This window comes from Heptranchias perlo, chromosome 15 (assembly GCF_035084215.1).
Source record: "Heptranchias perlo isolate sHepPer1 chromosome 15, sHepPer1.hap1, whole genome shotgun sequence".
Classification (NCBI taxonomy): domain Eukaryota; kingdom Metazoa; phylum Chordata; class Chondrichthyes; order Hexanchiformes; family Hexanchidae; genus Heptranchias; species Heptranchias perlo.
Window position 1 is genome coordinate 5902666 of NC_090339.1, and position 21080 is coordinate 5923745.

Here is a 21080-nt window from a genome sequence, read left to right on the forward strand (position 1 = left end):
GAACCGGATACTGAGTTAGACGATCAGCCATCATTTTGAATGGTGGAGCAGGCCCGAAGGGCCGAATGGCCTTCTCTTGCTCCTATTTTCTATGTTTCTATATTTTCTATGTTAATGCTGTAGTGAATACTCTTGTCAGTTCTTGAATCTCTCTGAAGTGCTGTTTATACTGCTGTTTGCTGGTTCTGCTGCAGTATAATCGAGAGTGCAGCCAGTTTAGATTCTTTCCCATTTGCTGGGCTGTTGTTGATTGGCCCACGTGTTTCTGGGGAGGTCAGGGTGCTGTGTGACTGCAAATCAGTTTCTTCATATTTGCTTGTGCCCCATAATTCTTTGTGGGCTTTTTAATAAATGTGAATTACAACTGTCGGATGACTAGGCACTTAAGGGAATATCTTCAATTTAGGGGGGAAAAAGTAATGTCTCAGCTCTCCCAGAGTTTTGTTGCACTTATTAAAAGCCATAAATAACACCGTGAAACACTGATGTAATTGACAATGCAGCCGCATGTGCAGAATGCTTTTTATCGGGAAGCGAATTTGCAGGTTGTGGGAAGTACGATTGCCACAAATTGTAAAACTGCTTCAGGCAGTCCAAGTTAGAATCAGAATCACATTGCCTTTGTGAAATCCTATTCCAAACACAATTCCTGTGCCAGACCAGAACAAGAAAAAAAAAATTCTGTGCCCAGGATGCATTACTGTGTCTATGGGCATGATTTTAGCCTGGAAAAACAGTTGGATTGAGGGCAGGGAGGCAGTAAAAATTGCAAAAATCTAAAACCCACCTCCAACCCACCAATTTCCGGTTTTCATGGGGGCGGGATGAGGGGCGGGCAACCAACCTGCTCTCAGGAGGCGGGTTGGTCATTAAAAGCTTTCAAAGAGGCAGCGGGCCTCCGTTTTCAAAGCTTTTTTGATTTCAGCCCCTGGGGGGCCGGGATTCCCGGGCCTTCTACTTCACATCATGTGAGAGGAGGCGAGAAGGCCTGAAACTGGAGGTAAGTGCCTTTATAGCACAGCTTGTGGGCCCGGAGGAGCAGGAGTGATTCCCTCATTTGTTAGTGCTGTTGGGGAAGGTTTAAACTAGAGTGGCAGGGGGATGGGAACCTGAGCGGGGAGTCAGAAGGGAATAAAGTTGAGAGCAGCAAGGGAGGGGAGGACCCAGGGGAAATTTACAATACAAATAGTACAAACAGTTGTTCAAGAACAAGTGAAAGGGAAAAGCGTAGAGCAGCGGAAAGAAAGTGTACTTTAGGCACGACAGATAAAATAAAAACTAGAAGGCGTAAGGCGATTAACCCAGCATCAAAGCTGAAGGTCAGGCTAGGGTGTGTGGCCCAACTAAGAGTTCTATATACAAATGCACTGAGTATAAGGAATAAATTAAATGAACTACAGGTTCAAATTCAAATTGGAGGGTATGACATGATAGCTATTACTGAGACTTGGCTGCAGGATGGTCAAGATTGGGAACTAAATATACCGGGTTATAAGGTCTACAGGAGAGATAGGGAAAATGGAAGAAGGGGAGGAGTAGCCTTAGTGATTAGAGATGAAATCACTTCAATGATAAAGGGGGATATAACGAGAGGTAAGCAGCCAACAGAGACCTTACGGGTTGAATTGAAAAATAGGAAAGGATCTAAGACTATAGTGGGAGTTGTATATAGGAGCCCTGGCAGCAGCTCTGAAGTGCTAGATTGTATAAATGCAGAGATTAGACAAGCGTGTAAGAAAGGCATAGTGGTCTTAATGGGGGATTTTAACCTTCACATAGATTGGGAAAAGCAGACTAGCAACTGTCAGAAAGGTAGTGAATTACTTGAGTGTGTCCGGGATAGTTTTCTACAGCAGTATGTCCAAGAGGCAACAAGGGGGCAAGCCATACTAGATTTAGTAATGAGTAATGAACCAGATTTAGTTAACGGCTTAACTGTGCGTGAACATCAATCCAATAGTGATCATAACATGATCGAGATCAACGTAGTGTTTGAAAGGGAAAAAAGTGAATCAGCTGCTAAGATTCTAGACTTGGGCAAGGCCGACTTCAGTGGGATGAGACAGAGACTGTCCACAGTAAACTGGGTAAAACGACTGATGATCAGTGGGAAATGTTTAAAGAAACATTTAACGTGATACAGAATCAGTTTATACCCCTGAGGGGCAAGAACTCTACTTGCCAAAAAAAACAGCCATGGACAACTAAAGAGGTAAGGGACAGTATAAGACATCAGGAAAGGGCATACAAAGAGGCAAAAAATGGCACAGATCCTGGCGAATGGGAAAGATACAAAGATCAACAAAGGGTCACAAAACAGATAGTAAGGGCTACAAAAAGAGAGTATGAAAAGAAACTCGCAAGGGATATCAAAACCAATACGAAGAACTTTTATAGTTATATTAGGAAAAAGAGGATGGTCAGGAGCAGTGTTGGCCCCTTAAAAACTGAAAGTGGGGATATTGTCATTGACAATGGGGAAATGGCGCACATGTTGAACGATTACTTTGCGTCAGTATTTACAGTAGAAAAAGAGGATAGCATGCCGGAAATCCCAAGAAAACTAATATTGAATCGGGGACAGGGAGTTGATAAAATTAACATAAGTAAAGCAACAGTAATGAAGAAAATAATAGCACTGAAGAGTGATAAATCCCCAGGACCAGATGGTTTCCATCCCAGGGTTTTAAAGGAAGTAGGTGAGCACATTGCAGATGCCCTAACTATAATCTTTCAAAGTTCTCTAGATTCAGGAACTGTCCCTCGAGATTGGAAAATTGCACATGTCACACTGCTTTTTAAGAAAGGAGAGAGAGGGAAACCAGGGAATTATAGACCAGTTAGCCTAACATCTGTTGTGGGGAAAATGCTGGAGTCTATAATTAAGGATAGGGTGACTGAACACCTCGAGAATTTTCAGTTAGTCAGAGAGAGCCAGCATGGATTTGTGAAAGGCAGGTCGTGCCTGACAAACCTGATTGAATTTTTTGAAGAGGTGACTAAAGTAGTGGACAGGGGAATGTCAATGGATGTTATTTTTATGGACTTCCAGAAGGCATTTGATAAGGTCCCACATAAAAGACTGTTAGCTAAGATAGAAGCCCATGGAATCGAGGGAAAAGTACGGACTTGGTTAGGAAGTTGGCTGAGCGAAAGGCGACAGAGAGTAGGGATAATGGGAAGGTACTCAAATTGGCAGGATGTGACTCGTGGAGTCCTGCAGGGATCTGTCTTGGGGCCTCAATTATTCACAATATTTATTAACGACTTAGATGAAGGCATAGAAAGTCTCATATCTAAGTTTGCCAATGACACAAAGATTGGTGGCATTGTAAGCAGTGTAGATGAAAACATAAAATTACAAAGCGATATTGATAGATTCGGTGAATGGGCAAAACTGTGGCAAATGGAATTCAATGTAGACAAATGTGAGGTCATCCACTTTGGATCAAAAAAGGATAGAACAGGGTACTTTCTAAATGGTAAGAAGTTAAAAACAGTGGATGTCCAAAGGGACTTAGGGGTTCAGGTACATAGATCATTGAAGTGTCATGAACAGGTACAGAAAATAATCAATAAGGCTACTGGAATGCTGGCCTTTATATCTAGAGTACAAGGGGGCAGAAGTTATGCTATACAAGAAGCTATACAAAACCCTGGTTAGGGAGTGCAGCGTAGGTTTACTAGAATGATACCCGGACTTCAAGGGTTAAGTTCCGAGGAGAGATTACACAAATTGGGGCTGTAGTCTCTTGAGTTTAGAAGGTTAAGGGGTGATCTGATCGAAGTTTCTAAGATATTAAATGGAACAGATAGGGTGGATAGAGAGAAACTATTTCCGCTGGTTGGGGATTTTAGGAGTCTATAAATTAGAGCCGGACCTTTCAGGAGCGAGATTAGAAAACATTTCTACACACAAAGTGTTGTAGAAGTTTGGAACTCTCTTCCGCTCAATTGCTAAATTTAAATCTGAGATAGATAGCTTTTTGGCAACCAAAGGTATTAAGGGATATGGGCCAAAGGCAGGTATATGGAGTTAGATCACGGATCAGCCATGATCTTATCAAATGGCGGAGCAGGCACGAGGGGCTGAATGGCCTACTCCTGTTCCTATGTTCCTCAGGCCCAGGAATATAGAAGCAAGGATGTTATGCTGGAACTGTATAAAACACTAGTTAGGCCACAGCTTGAGTACTGCACACAGTTCTGGTCACCACATTACAGGAAGGATGTAATTGCACTAGAGAGGGTGCAGAGGAGATTTAAGAAGATGTTGACAGGGCTCGAGAATTTTAGCTATGATGACAGATTGGATAGACTGGGGCTGTTTTCCTTGGAACAGAGGAAGCTGAGGGGTGATTTGATTGAGGTGTAATAAATTATGAGGGGCCTAGATAGAGTGGATAGCGAGGACCTCATTCCTTTAGCAGAGGGGTCAATAACCAGGGGGCATAGATTTAAAGTAATTGGTGGAAGGATTAGAGTGAGAAAATATTTTTTCATCACTGCCTGAGAGGGTGGTGGAGGCAGAAACCCTCAACTCATTTTTTAAAAAGTACCTGGATGTGCACCTGAAGAGCCGTGACCTATAGGGTTACAGACCAAATGCGGGAAAGTGGGATTAGGCTGGGTGGCTCGTTTCTCAGCCGGCGCGGACACGATGGGCCGAATGGCCTCCTTCTGTGCCGTAAATTTTCTATGATTTCTATGAAGAAGCCTACCTGCAGCGATCCCTCACCACGATTGCCCCGGACCACGATCCCCCTGATGACTGAGCCCGACCCACCCCCCCCCCCCCCCGGCCGATGATCCCCGATCCCCCCCCCCCCCCCCCCCCCGATGTCTGACCCCCGATCTACCCTCGACGATCCCCAATCCCTCTCCCCAATGACTGACCCTGACCCCCGATGACATGCACCCCCCTGTGCCTGCTGATTTCCCCCCCATTGATCCCATCTAACACTTAACTGAAGATGTCCTCTTCTCCCGTCTGACTGAGACCGGCCTGTCGGGCGGGAAATCAAAAAAAACCCAGCGTCCTCATGTCAAAATCGTAAGGATGTCCGGGAAACCTGTACTTCAGGATTTCCCGTCTACAATTCGACCCCCCTCGCCCCCTTCCCGGCTCCGGGCATAAATTATGCCCTTTGAACTTGATTGGTTGGCTGCTTTTTATTCAACGTCTGAGATATATACTGCCAGCTTTTCTCAATATTTTCAGTATGGTGTTGTTTCTGTAATTGAAACTTGAACTCCATACTGTGGGCAGGATGTTGCACCCCACACACAAAAGCATCACTTCAGCAAGTGTACAAAAGACGGTTTCCTTCAAAAATCTTATTTGGATTGTGGAAGAACTATGTTCTGAAGAAAATATTTATCCACTGATTCTACCTTTATTGTATTCTAAGTATTTGTACCATCATTAGCTTGCTATGTATGTCTGCTTCTGAGAGTGGTGAGAGTGTGGAACTCACTCCCACAAGGAGTATTTGAGGCGACTAACATAGATGCATTTAAGGGAAGTTAGATAAGTACATGAGGGAGAAAGGAATAGAAGGATATGCTGATAGGGTTAGATGAAGTAGTGTGGAAGCAGGCTCGTGTGGAGCATAAACACCGACATAGACCTGTTGGGCCGAATGGCCTGTTTCTGTGCTGTAAAATGCTATGTAATTCTATGCTTCTGTGTAATTATCTTGTTTATAAAGGAATCTATTCATTGTGGCGTGAATGCAGCAATCTGGCAGTGACATTTAGGATGACGTTCAGCCTTGCCACAAATTGTGAGGAATGTACTTGTTCTTTTGTCAGTCCTGGGCACCGAACTCATTTGCACCGAACTCTTCCTTTTCTCCACCTCAGCCTCGATCACCTTCACCTTAAAGACAACTAATTAGACCTTTTTATTCACTCCACTCCTGCAATGTGAAATTTGTTCTCCAGCTTTTCTCATGTATTTTGGTACCTTGCTGCAGATTATAAATGTGATATATTCCTGCTGCAGGAGATGCCGTGAGAGGGGGTGTGTGTTGTATCACTTTGAAGCCTGGTAATGCAACAAAAAAGAATTTGATGTCTGCTTAAAACAGACAAGTTCCAGGCAATGACCATCTCCAACAAGAGAGAGTCTAACCACCTCCCCTTGACATTCAACGGCATTACCATCACCGAATCCCCTACCATCAACATCCTGGGGGTCACCATTGACCAGAAACTTAACTGGACCAGCCACTTAAATACTGTGGCTACAAGAGCAGATCAGAGGCTGGGTATTCTGCGGCGAGTGACTCACCTCCTGACTCCCCAAAGCCTTTCCACCATCTACAAGGCACAAGTCAGGAGTGTGATGGAATACTCTCCACTTGCCTGGATGAGTGCAGCTCCAACAACACACAAGAAGCTCGACACCATCCAGGACAAAGCAGCCCGCTTGATTGGCACCCCATCCACCACCCTAAACATTCACTCCCTTCACCACCGGCAAACCGTGGCTGCAGTGTGTACCAACCACAGGATGCACTGCAGCAACTCGCCAAGGCTTCTTCGACAGCACCTCCCAAACCCGCGACCTCTACCACCTAGAAGGACAAGAGCAGCAGGCACATGGGAAGAACAACATCTGCACGTTCCCCTCCAAGTCACACTCCATCCTGACTTGCAAAGATATCGCCATTCCTTCATTGTCGCTGGGTCAAAATCCTTGAACTCCCTCCCTAACAGCACTGTGGGAGAACCTTCACCACAAGAACTGCAGCAGTTCAAGAAGGCAGCTCATCAACACCTTCTCGAGCAATTAGGGATGGGTAATAAATGCTGGCCTTGCCAGCGATGCCCATATCCCATGAACGAATTTTAAAAAAAATACACATGGCTGATCTGATTGGGACCTCAACCCTACTTTCCCGTCTACCTACTGTAACCTTTGACTCCTTTATTAATCAGTAATCTATCTAACTCAGCCTTAAAAATATTCAATGACCCTGCCTCCACCGCTCTCTGGGGAAGGGAGTTCCACAGACTCACGACCCTCAGAGAAAAAATTTCTCCTCATCTCCGTCTTAAATGGGAGACCCCTTATTTTTAAACTGTGGCCCTTAGTTCTAGTCTCTCCCACAAGGGGAAACATCCTCTCAGCATCTACCCCTTCTAATCCCCTCAGGATCTTATATGTTTCAATAAGATCACCTCTCATTCTTCTAAACTCCAGTGTATACAGGCCCAACTTGTTCAACATTTCCTCATAAGATAATCCCCTCATCCCAGGAATCAGTCGAGTGAACCTTCTCTGAACCGCCTCCAAAGCAATTATGTCCTTTCTTAAATAGGGAGACCAGAACTGCACACAATATTCGAGATGTGGTCTCACCAATGCCCTGTACAACTGTAGCAAAACATCTCCGCTTTTATATTCCATTCCCCTTGCAATAAATGACAACATTCCATTTGCCTTCCTAATCACTTCCTGTACCTGCATACTAACTTTGTGATTCATGTACTTGGACACCCAGATCCCTCTGTACCTCAGAGTTCTGCAATCTCTTTCCAGTTAAATAATATACTGCTTTTCTAATCCTCCTGCCAAAGTGGACAAGTTCACAATTTCCCACATTATACTCCATCAGCCAAATTTTTGCCCACTCACTTAACCTATCAATATCCTTTTGCAGACTGCTTGGGGGTGATTTTAGGAAGCAAGTGCGGGTGCGTTGGGGGCAGGGGGGCTCCGAAAATCACCCAAATCCTGTTCGGGTTCGGAAGCCGGCTCCAACCCACTGACTTCCAAGTTTCCCAGGGACCCATCTGTGTGTGCGCGGGCGACCCGAAACCGGAAGTCCTGCCAGCAGTTAAAGCCGGCGGGAAGACCGTTAAAAGAGTCAAATGTACCTCATTGAGGTACTTAAGACACTTTACTTGTGACAGATGAAGGGATTAGAAAGATTTTTAACTTACCTGGGCAGCTTGCCCACTGCTTCTGATTCACGCCTGGTGAACCAGACGTGAAGGGCCGGATCAGGGAATGAGAAACAGAATAAATTAAATAAAAAAACATGCAATGAAGTGAAAACGCTAAACGAACCTACCTTTTGAAACCTGCTCCAATCTCCAATGTCCGCTTCTTCACCCTCCCGATGTCTCCCCGATCTCGCCCTCCCGATGTCTTCCCCTTTCCCCCCCAGCCTGTCAATCAGACTAGCAGACGGGCCTGAAACCTGGAGAGGACGTTAACCACTTGGCAATCAACGTGCAAGCGCATCAGAAACGGTAAATTTGCTTTATACGGGTTTGCCACGCGCCCAACCTCCGCCCCCTTCTGCCATCCCGCCTCCCCCCTGATATCGGGGCCCTTATGTCCTCTTCGCAACTTACTTTCCTATCTACCTTTGTGTCATCAGCAAATTTAGCAACCATACATTCGGCCCCTTCATCCAAGTCATTGATCTAGATTGTAAATAGTTGAGGTCCAAGCTCTGATCCCTGTGGCACTCCACTCGTTACATCTTGTCAACCTGAAAACGGCCCATTTATGCCTACTCTCTGTTTCCTGTTAGCTAACCGAACGGTGGTGTCTGTCCGAATCAGGGCAGTGTGTGCCTTGAAAGGAGCACTTGGACATGACTGTGTTTCCATGATCTTGCTGCACTTGGTGGTAGAGATCGTGGGGCTGTCGAAGTGAGTTTGGTGTGCGTGGAGGGAAGGTCATTAATGGAACAGCTGTGGAACTGCTACAGCGATGTCCTTGGCCTACGATGATTGGCCTCGGATAACCACAACCATCTTCCTTTGTGTCAGGCATGATTCCAGCCCCCCACCAACTCCCGTTGATTTCAGTTTTGTTTGGACCCCTTAGTGCCATACTTAGTCAATGCTGTGTTAATGTCAAGGGAAACTACTCTTATCTCTTCTCTGATCTTCAGCTCATGAGTCCATGTCTGGATCAAGGTATGACGAGATCTGGGAGCTAAGTGTATCTGGTGGAGCCTGAACTGAGCAGATTGTTGGTGAATAGGTATCGCTTGATGGCACTGTTGGTGACTACTTTCATCACTTTGCTGATGATTGGGAGGAGGCTGATATGGTGGTAATTGGCCCGATTAGATTTGCCCTGCTTTTTGTGGATAGGACACACCGAGGCAATTTTACACATGGTCAGGTAGATGCCACTGTCATAGCTGCACTAGAATAGAATCATCGAAGTTTACAACATGGAAACAGGCCCTTCGGCCCAACATGTCCATGTCGCCCAGTTTATACCACTAAGCTAGTCCCAATTGCCTGCACTTGGCCCATATCCCTCTATACCCATCTTACCCATGTAACTGTCCAAATGCTTTTTAAAAGACAAAATTGTACCCGCCTCTACGACTGCCTCTGGCAGCTCGTTCCAGACACTCACCACCCTTTGAGTGAAAAATTTGCCCCTCTGGACCCTTTTGTATCTCTCCCTTCTCACCTTAAATCTATGCCCCCTCGTTATAGACTCCCCTACCTTTGGGAAAAGATTTTGACTATCTACCTTATCTATGCCCCTCATTATTTTATAGACTTCTATAAGATCACCCCTAAACCTCCTACTCTCCAGGGAAAAAAGTCTCAGTCTATCCAACCTTTCCCTATAAGTCAAACCATCAAGTCCCGGTAGCATCCTAGTAAATCTTTTCTGCACTCTTTCTAGTTTAATAATATCCTTTCTATAATAGGGTGACCAGAACTGTACACAGTATTCCAAGTGTGGCCTTACTAATGTCTTGTACAACTTCAATAAGACATCCCAACTCCTGTATTCACTGTTCTGACCAATGAAACCAAGCATGCTGAATGCCTTCTTCACCACCCTATCCACCTGTGACTCCACTTTCAAGGAGCTATGAACCTGTACTCCTAGATCTCTTTGTTCTATAACTCTCCCCAACGCCCTACCATTAACGGAGTAGGTCCTGGCCCGATTTGATCTACCAAAATGCATCACCTCACATTTATCTAAATTAAACTCCATCTGCCATTCATCGGCCCACTGGCCCAATTTATCAAGATCCCGTTGCAATCCTAGATAACCTTCTTCACTGTCCACAATGCCACCAATCTTGGTGTCATCTGCAAACTTACTAACCATGCCTCCTAAATTCTCATCCAAATCATTAATATAAATAACAAATAACAGCGGACCCAGCACCGATCCCTGAGGCACACCGCTGGACACAGGCATCCAGTTTGAAAAACAATCCTCTACAACCACCCTCTGTCTTCTGTCGTCAATCCAATTTTGTATCCAATTGGCTACCTCACCTTGGATCCCGTGAGATCTAACCTTATGTAACAACCTACCATGCGGTACCTTGTCAAATGCTTTGCTGAAGTCCATGTAGATCACGTCTACTGCACAGCCCTCATCTATCTTCTTGGTTACCCCTTCAAAAAACTCAATCAAATTTGTGAGACATGATTTTCCTCTCACAAAACCATGCTGACTGTTCCTAATCAGTCTCTGCCTCTCCAAATGCCCGTAGATCCTGTGTCTCAGAATACCCTCGAACAACTTACCCACTACAGATGTCAGGCTCACCTGTAGTTCCCAGGCTTTTCCCTGCCGCCCTTCTTAAACAAAGGCACAACATTTGCTACCCTCCAATCTTCAGGCACCTCACCTGTCGCGGTGGATGATTCAAATATCTCTGCTAGGGGACCCGCAATTTCCTCCCTAACCTCCCATAACGTCCTGGGATACATTTCATCAGGTCCCGGAGATTTATCTACCTTGATGCGCGTTAAGACTTCCAGCACCTCCCTCTCTGTAATATGTACACTCCTCAAGACATCACTATTTATTTCCCCAAGTTCCCTAACATCCATGCCTTTCTCAACCGTAAATATCGATGTGAAATATTCATTTAGGATCTCACCCATCTCTTGTGGTTCCGCACATAGATGACCTTGTTGATCCCTAAGAGGCCCTACTCTCTCCCTAGTTACTCTTTTGCCCTTTATGTGTTTGTCGAAGCTCTTTGGATTCACCTTTGCCTTATTTGCCAAAGCAATCTCATGTCCCCTTTTTGCCCTCCTGATTTCTCTCTTAACTCTACTCCGGCAATCACTATACTCTTCAAGGGATCCACTTGATCCCAGCTGCCTATGCATGTCATATGCCTCCTTCTTCTTTCTGACTAGGGCCTCAATCTCCCGAGTCATCCAAGGTTCCCTACTTCTACCAGCCTTGCCCTTCACTTTATAAGGAATGTGCTTACCCTGAACCCTGGTTAACACACTTTTGAAGGCCTCCCACTTACCAGACGTCCCTTTGCCTGCCAACAGACTCTCCCAATCAACTTCTGAAAGTTCCTGTCTAATACCATCAAAATTGGCCTTTCCCCAATTTAGAATTTTAACTTTTGGGCCAGACCTATCATTCTCCATAGCTATCTTAAAACTAATGGAATTATGATCACTGGTCCCAAAGTGATCCCTCACTAACACTTCTGTCACCTGCCCTTCCTTATTTCCCAAGAGGAGGTCAGGTTTTGCCCCCTCTCTAGTCAGGCCATCCACATGCTGAATGAGAAATTCCTCCTGAATACACTCAACAAATTTCTCTCCATCCAAGCCCCTAATGCTATGGCTGTCCCAGTCAATGTTGGGAAAGTTAAAGTCCCCTACTATTACCACCCTATTTTTCTTGCAGCTGTCTGTAATCTCCTTACATATTTGCTCCTCAATTTCCTGTTGACTATTTGGGGGTCTGTAGTACAATCCTATCAAAGTGATCTCTCCCTTCTTATTTTTCAGTTCTACCCATATAGACTCAGTGGGCGAACCCTCGGATATATCCTCTCTCACTACTGCCGTGATGTTCTCCCTAATCAAGAGCGCAACTGCCCCTCCTCTCTTACCTCCTGCTCTATCTTTCCTATAGCATCTGTACCCTGGAACATTGAGCTGCCAGTCCTGCCCCTCCCTTAGCCATGTTTCAGTAATAGCTATAACATCCCAGTCCCATGTACCCATCCATGCCCTGAGTTCATCTGCCTTGCCCATCAGACTTCTTGCATTGAAATAAATGCAGTTTAATCTAGACTTCCCTTGGTCTTTGCCCTGCTTTCTCAGACCATCTGTCCGGTCATGTTTTGTACACTCTCCCTTACTGCCTTTTGTTTCTGTCACCACTTTACTTCCCACTGACTTCCTGCATCGGTTCCCATCCCCCTGCCACATTAGTTTAAACCCTCCCCAACAGCACTAGCAAACACTCCCCCTAGGACATTGGTTCCAGTCCTGCCCAGATGCAGACCGTCCAATTTGTACTGGTCCCACCTCCCCCAGAACCGGTTCCAATGTCCCAGGAATGTGAATCCCTCCCTCTTGCACCATCTCTCAAGCCACGTATTCATCCTAGCTATCCTGTCATTCCTACTCTGACTAGCCCGTGGCACTGGTAGCAGTCCTGAGATTACTACCTTTGAGGTCCTACTTTTTAGTTTAACTCCAAACTCCCTAAATTCAGCTTGTAGGACCTCATCCCGTTTTTTTACCTATATCGTTGGTACCTATATGCACCACGACAACTGGCTATTCACCCTCCCCCTCCAGAATGTCCTGCAGCCGCTCCGAGACATCCCTGACCCTTGCACCAGGGAGGCAACATACCATCCTGGAGTCTTGGTTGCGTCCGCAGAAACGCCTGTCTATTCCCCTTACAATCGAGTCCCCTATCACTATAGCTCTGCCACTCTTTTTCCTGCCCTCCTGTGCAGCAGAGCCAGCCACGGTGCCATTAACCTGGCCGCTGCCACCTTCCCCTGGTGAGCCATCTCCCCCAACAGTATCCAAAACGGTATACCTGTTTGACTTGGGGATGGCTCATTCTGTTGACCAGGTCTTCAGCAGTATAGTCAAGATGTTGTTCAAGTCCATGGACTTTGCTGTGTCCAGTGTGTTCAGCTGCTTTTTAATGTCCCTTGGGGTAAATGCAGTTGGCTGGACATCGACATCTATGATGCTGGGAACCCAGGACCAAGCCAATTTGGATCATCCACTTGGTACTTTTACTGAAAACGTTTTCAAGCATGTCAGCCTTGTTCTTGCACTCACGTGCTAGGCTCTACTATGATTGAGGATGGGGATGTTCATGAAGCCAGCTCCTCCCATCAGTTGCCTGATTGATCCACTGCCATTCTTGACCGGATGTGTTAGGGCTACAGAGCTTTGCTGATTTTGGAACCACTTAGTTTGTCTGTGGCCTTCTGCTTTTGATGTTTTTGCACGCAGTTAACTCAGTGCTCTAGCTTCGTGAGCTTGGCGCCTCATTCCAAGATATGCCTGGTGTTGCTCCTGGCACTCCTCTCTGCCCTCACCATTGAACCAGGATTGGTCTCCCAGCTTGATGGTGATGGAAGAGCAAGGGATGTGAAGGAACTTTGATTTTTTTTTTAGACCAATATCATTCCCTCAAGAAATCTAAAGTGCTTCACATCTAATTAATTGCAATTTAGTCATGTCGGCAAATGCAGCAGCCAATGTATACACAGCAAGATCCCACAAAATAACAATTGAGATGAATGACCATTTAACCTTTTTGATGTTGGTTGAAGGAAGATTGTTTACCATAACATCAGGAGAACTTCTTGTCCCTGCTCAAATAGTGCCATGGAATCTCTTGTGTCCACCTGAACAGGCAGAAGGGGCTTAAATTTAACATCTGACAGTGCAGCATTCCATCAGTACTGCACTGAAATGTCAGCCTGGATTATGTGCTTGAGTCCTGGTGTGAGACTTGAACCCACATCTTTCTACCTAGACGTGAGAATGCTACCAACTGAGACAAATTTGCTCATATGTATATAATGCTCATTGTTAAGCGATTGTACATCAGGTAGACATATGCTGCAGGTTTTGATGAATTAAGTGCTTTTAATTTACATTTAACAACTGGAAACTTGATCTTGAGATATCTACATTTTGTAGGGGTTTGACCAGCTCCGGATTGAAGGTTTACTTTGTGATGTCACCTTGGTGCCAGGAGATGGTGATGAAGTATTTCCAGTCCATAGAGCAATGATGGCCTCAGCCAGTGACTATTTTAAGGCTATGTTCACAGGTAAGATACAAAAAATGGCATAGCTGTTGTGAAATGTAAGGAATTGTATAATTAGATGACAACTGTGCTAGCGCTTGGAACGTTTTGTGCTTGGATGAATGTTGTCAGACTCTCTACTCTTGTATCTGCCTCCATTGAAACCTTTCAAACAGACAAGTGCAATTATGTCCTAAATGCAAATGTTGCAGTGTACAGTGTTCTCGCTAAGCATTTTGAGCGTGAAGTACTACCACATGTAGGGTTGGCAACCCCCCACGATTGTCCTGGAGTCTCCAGGAATTGAAGATTGATCTCCAAGGCACTGCTGCGAGCAAATCCTGGTGGAAAATCATCGGAACATTAAGATTATTGTGTGTTTTTTATAATTTTCTTTGAACACTTCTGCTTATTAGTTATATAAAAAAACATTGGAGATGGGAAAAAGGGCTGTTTGACTGAAGTTGAAAATGGACATGTTGGTAGACCAATGGTGTAGTTGGAGCAGTGGGAAACAGGTGGTCAAATGATGAAACCTCCAGGAATACTTCCAACCAGAGTTTGCAACTCTAACCACCTGTCAAATAAAGAGGATATGTTTCTTCCCCACCTCCATCATAGCAGGCAAGTCCTTTCAGTAAGAAATACCTTGCTGCTTGTTTTGCAGTCTGGTGTATATATTTATTTGCTATTTGAAAAAAGGGACAGTGAGGGGTCTCTTCCCATCGCTGCATGAATTTGCATCAGGCTGTAATTCAAGCTCGGGCCTTGCCTGCCATTATAAATTTTCACAGATTTGGGATTACACACAATCTCCAAAATGGAGCTGATAAAAAGAAACAGCAGGAAACAATGCAAAAGAATTTTGGAAACTGAATGAGAGCCACAGGGCTTTACAGCATCGAAGGAAGCCATTTGACCCATCATGTCCCTGCCGACTCTTTGCTCGTGCCATCTAAAACTAATCCCACTACCCTCCTTTCTCCCAACAGCCCTGTATCTTTCTCTGCTTCATATATTTATCCACTTTTCCCTTCGATACAGCGGTCTCTGCCTCAACTACCCCCTGTGGCAAAGCATTCCATCCTCCAACAGCACTCTCTTAGTGACAATTTTAAATTGGTGACCTCTCGTCACTGATTGCCCACCCAGAGGAAATAGTCTTTCCCTAGTAACTATCTAAATCTTTCATAAATCTCCCCTTGGCCTTCCCTGCTTCAGTGGAAATAGTATCTCAAATCTTTTCTCATAAATATAGTTTTCCATCCCTGATGTCATCCTGGTGAATCTATGCTGTACACACTCAATTGCTTTAATGCCCATTCTACAATGGGGCCCTCACAACAGCACCCAGCACTTCAACTGTGGCCTAACCATTGCCTTGTACAAATGTATCAGTACTTCTTTATTCTTGTATTCTACGCTCCTATTTATAAAAAGCAAAATCAATTAATGCAACCACAAGTCAAAGGTTATTTCAGATGTATCATTTTACAAGATTAATTCTAGGTGTCCATTATGGGAGTGAGCATGGATTCCGGTGTCATTTTCATGGTAATGTTTTTCAACAGGTTCAGATTTGATTTATTTTTAGACAGCACAAATCAAAGCCATTACTCCAACTAGCAAGCTGTTCAAAATCATTGTTACTGCTAAAAATGGGTTGAATCACTAGTACCGTGTTGGATTTCCTCCAACTTGGCCCCATAGTTTTTCTGACAAAATATGTATGGCTGCTCTTAAATTAATGAAATGTCATTCTGCATCTTGAAATTACCCTGGCTTAAAATTGTGACTCAGCATAGAACCATAGAAAAGATACAGCACAGAAGGGGGCCATTTGGCCCATCGTGTCCGCGCCGGCTCGAAGAACAACCAGGTGCCCATTCTAATCCCACCTTCCAGCACCCGGTCCGTAGCCCTGCAGCTACAGCACTTTAGGTGTAGATCCAGGTACTTTTTAAAAGAGTTGAGGGTCCTTGCCTCTACCACCAATTCGGCCAGCGAATTCCATACACCCACCACCCTCTGGGTAAAAAAGTTTTTCCTCATGTCCCCTCTAATCCTTCCGCCAATCAGCTTCAATCTACGTTCTCTAGTTCTTGAACTCTCCACTAGGGGAAACAGGTACTTCCTGTCTACTTTTGTACACCTCAATCAAGTCACCCCTCAGCCTCCTCTGCTCCAAGAAAAACAACCCCAGCCTATCCAATCTCTCCTTGTAGCTGCAATTTTCAAGCCCTGGCAACATTCTTATAAATCTTCTCTGCACTTTCTTCAGAGCAATTATGTCCTTCCTGTAATGTGGTAACCAGAACTGCGCACAATACTCCAGCTCTGGCCTTACCAGCATTTTATACAGTTCCATCATTACATTCCTGCTTTTGTATTCTATACCTCGGCTAATAATGGAGAGCATTCCGTATGCCTTCTTCACAACTTTATCTACCTGTACTGCCACCTTCAGGCACCTGTGCACATGCACTCCAAGGTCTCTCACTTCCTCTACCCCTCTCAATATATTCCCATTTACTGCGTATTCCCTTTTACTGTTTGCTCTCCCTAAGTGCATTACCTCACACTTCTCTGGGTTGAACTCCATTTGCCACTTTTCCGCCCATTCCACCAACCCATTGATATCTTCTTGGAGTCTACAGCTATCCTCTTCACTATCAACTACATGGCCAATTTTTGTGTCGTCTGCAAATTTGCCAATCATGCCCCCTACATTCAAGTCCAAATCATTAATATATACCACAAACAGCAAGGGACCCAACACTGAGCCCTGTGGCACACCACTGGAAACGGATTTCCATTCGCAAAGACATCCATCGACTTTTACCCTTTGTTTCCTGTTACTGAGCCAATTTTGGATCCAATTCGCCACATTTCCCTGTATCCCATGGGCTTTTACCTTTCTGACCAGTCTGCCATGTGGGACCTTGTCAAATGTCTTACTAAAATCCATGTAGACAACATCCACTGCACTACCCTCATCAATCCTCCTTGTCACTTCCTTAAAGAATTCAATCAGATTTGTAAGGCGTGACCTTCCCTGAACAAATCCATGCTGACTATCCCTTATTAAACCATGCCTTTCCAAGTGACAGTTTATCCGATCATAGTATCACTTTTTAAGTATGAAGAACACTGAACGCTTACAAAGAATCGTAATAACAGTTAAAACATGGGCAGTGAGTAGTAAAACACATATGCGCAACCAGTTTTACCGGAGTCCCACCACATCAGCGCTTTGTGATGTCCTGAGGTGGTGAAAGGTGCTATATAAATACAGGTTACCTCGAGTCCACAGCACAGAAACAGGCCATTCAGCCCAATTGGTCTGCGCTGGAGTTTATGCTCCAAATGAGCCTCCTCCCTCCCTACTGCATCTAACCCTATCAGCACACACTTCTATTCCTTTCTCCTACATGTGCTTATCTAGCTTCCCCTTAAATGCATCTATGCTATTTGCCTCAACTACTCCTTATAGTGACGCATTCCACATTCTTACAACTCTTTGGGTAAAGAAGTTTCTCCTCAATTCCCTATTGGATTTATTAGTGACTATCTTATATTTATGACATCTAGATTTGGACTCTCCCACAAGTGGAAATATTTTCTTTACATCTACCTTATCAAACCCTTCCGTTATCTTGAAGATCTCTATCAGGTCACCCTTCAGCCTTCTCTTTTCTAGAGAAAAGAGCCCCAGCCTGTTTAGTCTTTCCTGATAAGTATATCCTCTCAGTTCTGGTATGATCCTTGTGAATCTTTTTTGCACCTTCTCCGTTGCCTCTATATCCTTTCTATAATATGGAGACCAGAACTGTGCACAGTACTCCAAGTGTGGTCTAACCAAGGTTCTATACAAGTTTAACCTAACTTCTCTGCTTTTCAATTCTATCCCTGTAGAAATGAACCCCAGCGCTTGGTTTACCCTTTTTTATGGCCTTATTAACCTGCATTGCTACTTTTAGTGATTTGTGTATCTGTACCCCAGGATTCCTTTGCTCCTCTACCCAATTTAGACTCTTATTATGCAAGCAATACGTGGCCTCCTTATTCTTCCTACCAGAATACACCACCTCACACTTATTTATATTGAAATTTATTTGCCAATTACATGTCCGTTCTGCAAGTTTATTAATGTCTTCTTGCATTTTGACGCATTCTTCCTTTGTATTAATTACACCCCCTCCCCCCCCCCAATTCCAATGTCATCCACAAATTTTAAAATTGTACTTCCGATTCCCAAGTCCAAATCGTTGACGTAAATTGTGAACAGTTGTCCCAGCACCGATCCCTGTTGAACACCGCTTCCCACCTTTTGCCAGTCTGAGTAGCTACCCTTAATCTTTACTTTCTGTTTTCTGTTTTGTAGCCAGCTTGCTATCCATTCTGCTACCTGTCCTCTGACAGCATAGGCTCTGACTTTAGTCATGAGTCTACAATGCAGCACCTTATCAAAGGCCTTTTGAAAATCCCAATACATTACATCTACTACACTACCCTTGTCTACTCTTTCTGTTACTTCTTCAAAGAAATCAACAAGGTTGGTCAAGCATGACTTTCCCTTCTGAAATCCGTGCTGACGACTCTTTATTATATTTTCCTTCTCTAGATATTTTTCTATTACATCTTTGAGTAAAGATTCCATTATCTTTCCTACCACTGACATTAAGCTAACTGGTCTTTGGTTCCCTGGACTTGTTCTATCTCCTTTTTAAAATATAGGAATCACATTAGCTGTCCGCCAGTCCTCTGGCACTATTCCCTTTTCAAATGAATTTTTATATATATGTAATGGTGCCTCTGCTATCTCTTCCCTAACTTCTTTTAAAATGCGCGGATGCAATCCATCTGGATCAGGCCTTTTATCCTCTCTAAATTTGATAAGCATATCAATTGTCTCCCTCCTTTCTATCTTAAATGTAAATACTGAGGCGAAGTAACCATTCAATATTTCTGCCATTTTGCTGTCATTACCTGTGAGTTTATTGTGTGCCCTTAGTGGCCCTGTCCCTATCCTAATTTTTCTTTTGTTATTTATTTTGTTATTTGTGTGCCCGTAGAATATTTCTTCTTATTTTCCTTGCTAATTTAATTTTGTAGTACCTTTTTGCTTTCCTAATTGTATTTTTTCACTTCGTTCCAAACCTCTTCATTCCCTTTTGTCATCCTCTCCTTCATTGTCTATGTACTTAGCGTATGCCTTTATCTTTAGTTTCAATTTTAACCTTATCTCTCTATTCATCCACGGTGTTTCATTATTGGCTAATTTGTTCTTGTTTTTTAGAGGAATATATTTCTCCTGAACTCTATTGATCACCATTTTAAATATTTCCCACTGCTATTCTATCCCTTTTGTCAATTTATTTTCCAGTTTACCTTCTCTAGTTCCATTCTCAGCCCTTCAAAATTAGCTTTTTTCCAATCTATTACTTTGGTCTTTTTCTTACTTATGTCTTTCTCAATCATTATTTCAAACCTTATTATGTTATGATCGCTATTGCCTAGATGTTCCTCTATGCTTACTTCTCTTATCTACTCTGGTTCATTTCCCATTACTAGATCCAGCAGTGATTCCTCTCTTGTTGGGCTTCTCACATACTGGGTAAGAAAGGAGTCATGTACACACTGTAAAAACTCCCTTCCCTGTCCCCTTTTCCTACCTCTTGCCAGTTTATTTGGGGTTAGTTGAAATCTCTCATGATTATTATTTGATGTTTTTTAGTCATTTCATAGATTTGCCTACGTATTTCATCCTCCACTTCCCTTCCACTATTATGTGGTCTGTGGAATACCCATATTAACCTGATCGATCCCTTCTTATCCTTTGTCTCAATCCATATGGATTCTGTTTCTATCTTAATATTGCTTATGACTTTTTTCTATTGCCTTTGTATTGTCTCTAATTAATGCAGCTACTCCTCCCCCCATTCTTCCTTCCCTATCCTTTCTAAATACGTTATACCCTGCAATATTTAACTGCCAGTCCTGTTCTTTATGTAGCCGTGTTTCAGTTATCCCTATTACATCCGGCTCCTCGCTTCAAATTATTGCCTCCAGTTCTCCTGTTTTGTTTCGGATGCTGTGCACAATGATGTACAGGCAATTTAATTTGTTTTTAATAATTTTTCCCCTCACTTTATTTTTAATAGTCGTTTTGCGCTTATGTTCTCTAACTGTATTTGTTCTCTGACCGTTTATGTTACCCTTGTTCCTTACCTTGGCCTGACCTTTACTCTCATCTCCTATTTCTTTTATCTTCAGACTTAAGTTATTTTCACCAGATCCCTCCCCCCTCCCCCCCCCCCTTCCCGTCTGACTAGTTATTTATTTTCTTAGTTTTTAAAAACAAAACCAACCTTCAGTGGTCCATTTCATTGGGCACCTCTTTTGTTAAAAAGAAATGCTTTAAATGTCTAATTTTACAACCTATTCCTGCTGTCGAAAATGGCCATCTATTCATCGTGCCATCTGACATAGCCTGCCCATTACGACTATTCCTGTCTGCACTTTAGGCTTCCATTGTACTGCCACCTTTGCGTCAGAGAAAGGTGATTTTGGATACCAATCAGTGCAAGAAGGGGAGAGGGGTAAATCCGGCAACTACAGGCCAGTCAGCCTATCGTCGGTGATGGGGAAACCTTTAGAGACATTAATCTGAGACAAATTTAATTGGCACTTAGAAAAATCTGACTTAATAAATGAAAGCCAGAAGGGATTTGTTCAAGGCAAATCATGTTTGACTAATTTGATTGAGTTCTTTGATGCAATAACGCAGAGGATTGATGAGGGTGGTGCAGTTGATGTTGTGTATATGGACTTTCAAAAGGCGTTTGATAAAGTACCACATAATAGATTTGTTTTCAAAATTGAAGCCCATGGGATTAAAGGAGCAGTTGCTGCGTGGATATGAAATTGGCTATGGGACAGAAAGCAGAGAGTAGTGGTGAATGGTCGTTTTTCAGACTGGAGGGAAGTATACAGTGGTGTTCCCCAGGGGTCT

At 43.8% G+C, this 21080-nt stretch overlaps 1 protein-coding gene across 5 annotated transcripts in view; it reads left to right on the forward strand.

Annotated features, from left to right (window-relative positions):
• Positions 1–21080, forward strand: part of klhl13 (kelch-like family member 13) — a 241560-nt gene that overhangs the window by 168886 nt on the left and 51594 nt on the right. For all 5 annotated transcript variants that reach the window (XM_067996801.1, XM_067996802.1, XM_067996800.1 and 2 more), the window contains one exon: positions 13957–14089. In XM_067996801.1, coding sequence (XP_067852902.1) covers positions 13957–14089 — 133 coding nt within the window. The remainder of the gene's footprint in view (positions 1–13956; positions 14090–21080) is intronic.